The sequence below is a fragment of the Triticum urartu genome, chromosome 2A (genome assembly GCF_056163025.1).
Source record: "Triticum urartu cultivar PI428250 chromosome 2A, HENAU_Tu73, whole genome shotgun sequence".
Classification (NCBI taxonomy): domain Eukaryota; kingdom Viridiplantae; phylum Streptophyta; class Magnoliopsida; order Poales; family Poaceae; genus Triticum; species Triticum urartu.
The window spans coordinates 92,991,628-92,999,700 of NC_141874.1; the positions used below are offsets into that span (position 1 = coordinate 92,991,628).

The 8,073-nt window shown below is 44.4% G+C and overlaps 1 protein-coding gene across 1 annotated transcript; it reads right to left on the reverse strand.

The window, feature by feature from the left end:
• Window positions 1-466: 466 nt before the first annotated feature.
• On the reverse strand, window positions 467-4,413 carry LOC125541100 (uncharacterized). The gene is made up of 3 exons (XM_087539665.1): window positions 4,169-4,413; window positions 1,286-3,455; window positions 467-892 (listed from the first exon to the last, which is right to left on the reverse strand). Exons 1-3 carry the CDS (start codon window positions 4,411-4,413, stop codon window positions 467-469), a joined length of 2,841 nt encoding a protein of 946 aa, XP_087395791.1.
• Between the last annotated feature and the right edge of the window lie 3,660 nt (window positions 4,414-8,073).

Here is an 8,073-nt window from a genome sequence, read left to right on the forward strand (position 1 = left end):
GCAGGCCGTCACCAGCTCACCCACTCCCCGGACCCACTTGCAGTGACTCACGTGCACTGGTCACGCATTTGCCGTGTGCCTTTGCTTCACCCGTCGCCTCTTCCATCGCAGCGTCAGCTGGGGCCTTGGTGTCATACGTGACACCCTATAAGGCTTAAAATTTAAAATACGATGAGTTGGTGTTGAAGCCTCACAGCCTGACAATGCACAACTACCATGTCATTTCATATTCAATCACAAATCAGATTCATCATCTTTCATATATCCATGGTCTTACAACACTAACACAGCCATTATTTAAGTTACCCTCACCGTGTCGTGGCACAATGTCTACTTGTCAAATTTCATGGGATCTCCTTGGATTGCAACGAATAACTCACCAATATGGTGAGCCAATGGGAAGTCCCAGTATAAACCAGTAGTAGAATATCATCTAAATACATGTTCAGGTGACACTGCTGATGCCTCATAACTGCTCATGGCCCATCAATTCTTTTGCTCTAGCCACAAGCACGGATAGAGGTATATTGTGCTCCATGATTCCTGCATCACCCAAGAAGAACCTGTAGTTTTCAGCCCTTGAAGGTGTACGCTCTACCCTTACCAGTGCTTCCATCATCTGGCATTCTTTGAAACAGTTAATGTAGACTGGATTGCATTCCATCATGTATATGGCATGTTGAACTATGACCCTCCTGATTCCTAGACAATGAGCACTGGGTACCATATTTGAGTTAAGTGCACTGACAAGCCTCTGTATAAAACTTTCCTTTATCTGATTATGCTCTAGCCCTCGCACAAAGTCTTCTGGAATGACATTACATATTTCTGAACTAAGGCCAACAAGGACCTCTAGTTCTCTCCCTTCTGCATTCATTATTCCTTCTATCACCTGTAGTGGAATAAGGCAATAAACCATGATTAAACTTCAGTAATGGTGGCCTTTTGGTTCAGTGGTAATTCGCGATGCTGCCATCTATTCACTTAGTTGTGTTTTGTACAGCCGGAGTTATTCTTTTAAGTCAGTGTCAAAATTAGTCAGCTGCACAACATACACGTAAAAATGCTATGAACACCAGAGGACACATGCTGACATGCGTATGCGTGTGCATTCAGAAAAAAGAAGTCAAGAATTGAGCGAAAAAAGGTGTATGCTAATCTTCCAGTACAATATATATATATATATATATATATATATATATATATGGGAAATAAAAGGTTGTAGGAACATATGTTAATATTAACCTCTTATGTCACACTTTTAGCTTAAATTGGCACGGCTCACCTCTTGCAAAATACAGGAGACTTCATTCAGGTCTGAGTTGCGAAGCTCTGGTCGAGCATGCACACACATACTCCACAGCAGGCTTGATGCTATGTACTTGTACTTGTCACCTTGGATCATAAGAGTGAGTTCCTTGATGAATACATACCCTGGTTCTGCTAACATAAGCAAACAGTTATTGGCACTCTCCATTGCCAGTAGTGCTAGTGCTTGCCCAGCGATCATTCGTAGCAACTGATCTGAATCTGTACTTGAGTGTGCACTTTGGCTGAGAAATGCATCCATCAACCTGCTAATGATCATTGGGATGTGCCCGATCTCCTTCACATTCCCCCCCATAGCAAGGTTTCTAACAAGTTGTGCTGTGAGCTCCCTAAGTTCTTGGCTGCTCCCATTGTTATCCAATATTTCTGCAAGGTTACTCAAAAGGAAGGGATGTTCTGTAATCATCTGACACATAGTTACACCAAATTTCCCTTTAGTACTTGCAAGTCTTGTCAGCAGCTTCAGTGATGAACATTTCAAGAACGTCTGGTGTGTCTCATGGATATTTGTCAAGTCAGTTCTTTTGCTTGTGAACTCTACAATCTTTGAGATGAGGCCAGTTGATCTGCTGATTTCTATACAGTTCTCTATATCAAAGCTAGCAAGCTTGTCAAGAATTAACATGCCTTGTACAGGGAGGAGATCCTGGTCGGTCGATGGCTCCTCCTCTGGAACAGACCAGTGTTTTGTAATCCATCTCCAGCATCTTGGTATATGGGTGTTTTGTTCATCCATGTTAATTGTCTCTCTCGGAATCAAACAGTATAGTGCCATCTGTTTCAACCATTTAAGTTTTGGGGAGGTCTGTTTGTTCCTGCCAACTTGCTGAATCAGGTTATCTTGTTTTGGCTCAGGGCTACCAACGTCCAAAAGAGGATCCTTTATATTTTGCTCGTGAGCAGTGTCCAAAAGTGAGGCTATGAACTGCATTGCCCCAGGGATAGAGACAACTCGGAGGTTATCAGCGAGCTCGACCATGACATTCGCGGCAAATAATCTAATATCTTTATCATGTTCACTTGTCGAGCCTAACATGTCTATCAAGCAGGTCACAGTCTTCGTGTAAGTGGTGAGCTCCAATATAGCATTACTCTTTAGTGACTCCTTTTTCAAAAAACTGTGCAATATCTTAAGCCCATAGAGTTGCATCTTGCGTGAGTCTGACTTTAAAGAATCCATAGAAAATATGACGAGGCTGGTCTTCTCTTGGGCAAGCATAGCACGTTCCATGCATCTGTTGAAGGCATATGTGTAGTACAAATTGACATATTCCACTCCTGGGAGACCTCTAAATCCGGCACGGCGGATCAGGGATCTTCGTAGGATGAATGAAAAGATCTCAAGGATGCCGGCAACAATATAGAGTATTCCTTGACCAAGCACCATCACATAAAATATTTGGAGAGATGGCACAAGGTTTTTCTTGTCCTCGCGTTTATCATCACCATAGTAGTCATGTGTTATAGATTGAAGGCCCCCCATTGCTAGCCGAATGCGTAATACTGCTGCTGGAATCTGGAGGTTGCCAAATGACATTATCAATAGAGCCATTGCGTCTGATATGCTAATAATAAGTTTAAAACTTGCTGGAAAACCGATCACCGACATCACTGTCGCAACAAACATGCACAAGTTCGGAATAACTCGATGACAAAATGCTATTTTGCTGCCAAGAGCCCAGTCTGCTAGCTTGATGGTACTTGGGAACCGCAGCCTGCTGATTGTGAGTAGGAGCACTACCACAAGTAGTACCAGGTATACTGTGCAGTTGGCAATTGAGCTGAGTCTTTGAATGTTGAAATCTTTATCGACCCTATATAGTAGAGAGGGAAAAAGTAGCATGATTGTAACCGTTGGACCCCATAATGATATCGTGGGGCATAGCAGATCGCAAATGTGTTGAATTGCAGTTTCTGGACATAGAATTGCGCCAATCCCAAGTATTACCATTGACAAATTCAGTATGTATATTGCTTCATGTTTGGCCCATATAAGAAGACCAATTGATATCACAACATTGAAGAAGGATACGAGCAAGATCAGCCCATTCCAGCTAAGAGACCTGAAAGCACCTCTTGTGCGGAAGAACAATTGGTAATCCACCCTGTTGTTGTGGCTGAACATCCTGAAGTACATACATATATGGTATTGTTAGACAAAAAGGTAACATACAATCAACAAAGTGAAGGCACATGCTTGTATCTTAATCAGAGTGACAATTGTGAAATTTGGGACCCTGGAAAACTTATTCTGACAAGATTTTGAAACAGCTCATGATTGTAAAGTTATACTTTAAACTGAATCGATCTGTATCGAAAGTTGTCAACTTTTTTAAAGGGTGTATTGAACCAAACTTGAGCAGGATAGGCTTCTTTTGTACTTCTTCCATCCTCATTTAGGCCCCTCTCGTATTTTGGGTCAAATTTTGACCATAAAGTTGATTAGCAAAACATTAGATTATAGTATGCCACAAAATTTATATTATTATAGCCCTAGCGAAAGAAGTTAACAATAATACTGTCTTTACATCAAACAAAAAAATTGCACACAAATCTCCATGTAAAATCAAATGGCTTAGGAGTTTGTTTGTTTTTTCGGGTGAGGAGTTTGTTTGTTTTGAAAGAAAGTCGTGCGGGCGCTCTTTAAATGGCACAGGAGGCAGTTAATTCTCATCTAGATGAAAAAAAAAAGATGAAATTGAGTAAATCGGTTTCTTTTTATTCAACATCTTTTATGAGTCCAGCACTTATTTTGCTTCACTTGCTGCTACAATGTAATTCGCCGGAAGGAAAATAATGGAAGAGTTTATTTTGCGACATGTAGTAGTTTCGTGCGTACCTCAAGGCTTCTAGGAAAATTATGACCGTCGAGACCAAGAAATCACTGTCGAGGTCGCTGGAGTAGCCGCCGAGCAGGACGACGGTGCCCCAGGTGAAGGCCAGCGTGCCCAAGGCATTGCCGAACCTCTCGATCAGCACGACGAAGCGAACGAAGCGATTCAGCCCCATCTCCGGTGCCGCGGCGGCCTTGCCGGCGGGGGGATCCGCCGGCATCTGTACGCGGTGCTCCGCGACGTTCGCCATTACAGCAGCAGCGAAACGAACACTGCCACACACGCACGGGTCGGCGACTCGACTCCACAATATACAGCTGCTTGGTGCCTTGTTGGTGAATCCGGTGTTCTCGGGATTCTCCCCTAAAGCATATCCGCAGACACCCTGTTTCTCCAGGTAACCGAATGCTATCTCGAAGAAACAAAAGATAAACCAAGGCTGGCCGGCCGCAAGCTGGTGTTTTCATCGTCCAGACTCGCGACAGCATAGCTGCGCGGGTCGCTGTCCAAGTGTCGAGTGTTGTGTTCAGCCAGAACACTCGACCTGCAGGCTGCAGGCACGTAAACAAACGGCAGATCGAGCCTGCATGAGACAAGAAAACTCGAGGAGATCTCCACGGAGACCACGCACGGACGTAGCACGCGCAGCCTAGTCGAGGACGATGGTCGTTATCCAACTATAGTCATCTAAAAGGCGACGCAGTACTTGGTGCTCGATCGTCGAGCGGCGCGTCACAAAGATTCCACATGGCCATCGCGTGGACGCCGTGGAGTCTCCCACGTACTCTAGGCCTCGCAACTTTGTAAGGACACCTGCAACACTGATCTATAAATTTGCTTCAAAATCCGTTCGCGGATATGGATGTCGGAGCCGGCCATTCAACACTACCGTATACATTTCAAGTTGGGTTTTGACTTAGCAGACGAAACTCATGCAAACCAGCTAATATTCTTTTTTTTTTTAGAAGAGGCTCAAAGCCAGCTTACAAAGCCCCAGGGGGGAGGTTACATTCATTATCACGAACTTCTCTGAGTTCTTGCGGAACATCTGCCATATATACAGAATCCCCTGACCTCCTCGCAAAGGCCGCCAGTTCATGCGCTAGTTTATTCCTGCTCCGTTTTACTGCGCTGATGGAGACCTCCTTAAAACTAAGCATTAGAGCTCTCGCATCTGCAATCAACGGAAACAAGACAGATCGGTTCTCGGCGTTACTCTTCAGCATTGCGGCTACATTCGCACAGTCCGTCTCAATACATAGCTGACCATAGTAGCGCTTCCTTAACTCGGTCAGGCCGTACAAAATAGCAGCCATTTCGGCTTCCTCAGGCGAGTTGCAAGGGGCCAATTTCTTGCAGATGGACAAAGCAACACACCCATTGCAGTCTCTGACAACAATACCCGCAGTTGTTTCCCCCGTGCTGTTTATATATGAGGCGTCGCTGTTCATTTTCCAGGTCCCTGTGTCAGGCGGCCTCCATTTCTCCATCTCCTCAGCAGTTTCCCATCGTGTATCATGATTTGACCCGTCGCTTCCGCCAATGGAGCTGACAGATCTAAGTTCTGCAATCCCGGAGGCGATCGGCCGCTTCCCTTTTATGATTGAAGCCAAGGTCTGACTGCTGCAGGGGTCTGCATCCTGAGATAGGTTCTACACAGTTGCTTCAGTATCCTTAGTGCTCATGCACATGTACGCCACCTTGAGTTCATCATAGTATTTGATTAAGAACTGAACTGATGCCCCAATCGTTGCTCTACCTTGTGCATCTATGCAATCCTCTCGTAACCACCATGCCCGCCATAGTAGGAGCAGGATTTTCTGCCGGAAGTCCATGGTACATGTATCCAGAAGGAGCTGTAGCCAGTCTTTACCTGTAAATTTGAACTTTTCTTCAGACGGTAATTTCCAGAATTTTCTCATTTCCATGCGAAGTGCCCTGGCCTTAGTGCATGCCACTATAGCATGGAACTCATCCTCTGGTTCCTTTCCACATATATTACAGATGTTGTCAAGCTCCAGTGTTCTTTTCCATTTATTGTTCTTTGTTGCCAAAGTTTCTGTCGCCACTCGCCATCTGAAGATGCGAATTTTCTCGGGGCATTTGGATTTCCAAATTAGGTCCCAAATACTTCTATTATCCGCGTCCCGCGCAGAGCTCGATGCATCAGCTCCCATATTGTGTTTGAGTTGAAAACCCAATTTGTATGCACTACGGACTGTGAACACGCCGTTCCTCTCACTGTGCCAGGCAACGCAGTCCTCCTGTTCAGTACTAGGAAGCTTAATTTTGCATATTTCTTCCGCATCAAAATCATGGAACAGCTCTTTGACAAGGTTAACATTCCAGTCATTGCCATCAGGTGTTAGAAGCTGATTAACCCATCTCAAGCGGGATCGTCTTTTGAACGTTGCCACTTTCAGTCCACTTTTTCTGGGGATCCATTGATCCCTCTGAATTTGGATCCTCCTCCCATTACCTACTCGCCAAATTAGGCCCTTTTTTAGGAGCTCAAGGCCATGTTCAATTCCTTTCCATGCTTGAGAGTTGTCTGAAGCAAATGATGTATCGAGCAGCTCCCCATTTGGGTAATATTTTGATTTTAGTACTTTCGCACACAGGCTCTCCGGGCGTTGTAATAGCCTCCATCCCTGTCTTGCGAGGAGGGCTTGATTAAAGATTTGCATATCCCGGAATCCGATCCCTCCTGCCCTTTTCGGTCTCACCAGTTGGTTCCAGGCTGTCCAATGAACTTTCCTACGGCCATTTTCTTCACCCCACCAGAATTCTCTGATTAATTGCTCATATTTATCACAGAAGCCGGCTGAAAAGCTTGAACACACCCATTGTGAAAACCGGAAGGGCCTGAACTATGGACTTGACATGAACTTCTTTTGCCACAAAGGACATGAATCTTCCATTCCAGTCGCTGCATCTCTTCCTGAACCTATCCATAATAGGTTGGAAATTAGAGTCTTTCATTCTTCCTTCTGGCGTTGGGAGACCAAGATATTTACTCTCAAAGGTGTGTGTGTCTATGGCCAAGATACTCTTAATTTCCTTCTGCACCTCCATTGGGCAATGCTCACTGAATAGGATTGAGCATTTACTGTTGCTCAAAAGTTGTCCAGTACATCTCTGGAACATGGACAGTGCGTTCTTCATGTGGAAACTGCGAGAACGTCTTACCCTACCGAGGGCAACGGTTTCGTGTTAAATAGCCAGGAGCTGATCCCTGGGATATGCGTACATGGTGGTTGAGATTACAAACGTAAGATACAAGAAAAGGAGGTTCGGTTATAGAGATAAGATCAACATAAGATCAACTCAAACACCTATCTATATCCTACGCAACTAACTCCGTATAGCCTTGGGCTTCAAGTATACGCATATGTTTAACACCCTCCCTTAATCACAACATGGACATGTTGAGATTACGCTTGAACTCTTCAAAGGCTTTTGTGGGCAAGGCTTTTGTAAACCCATCTGCAACCTGATCTTTGGAATGAATGAACCGGATATCCAGTTGCTTGTTAGCAACTCTTTCTCTGACAAAGTGAAAATCAATTTCAATATGCTTTGTTCTAGCATGAAAAACAGGGTTAGCTGACAAGTATGTGGCACCAAGATTGTCACACCACAGACATGGAGCTTGAATGCACTTTATACCAAGTTCCTTTAGTAAGGACTGAACCCAAATGATTTCTGCAGTTGCATTTGCAAGTGCTTTATACTCTGCCTCTGTACTTGATCTAGAAATAGTAGCTTGTTTCTTTGCACACCATGAGATGAGATTTGGTCCATAGAACACTGCAAAACCACCTGTTGAGCGTCTGTCATCTAAACACCCTGCCCAATCAGAATCAGTAAAGGCACTAACAAGTTTAGAGGATGACTTGCTGAAAGTGAG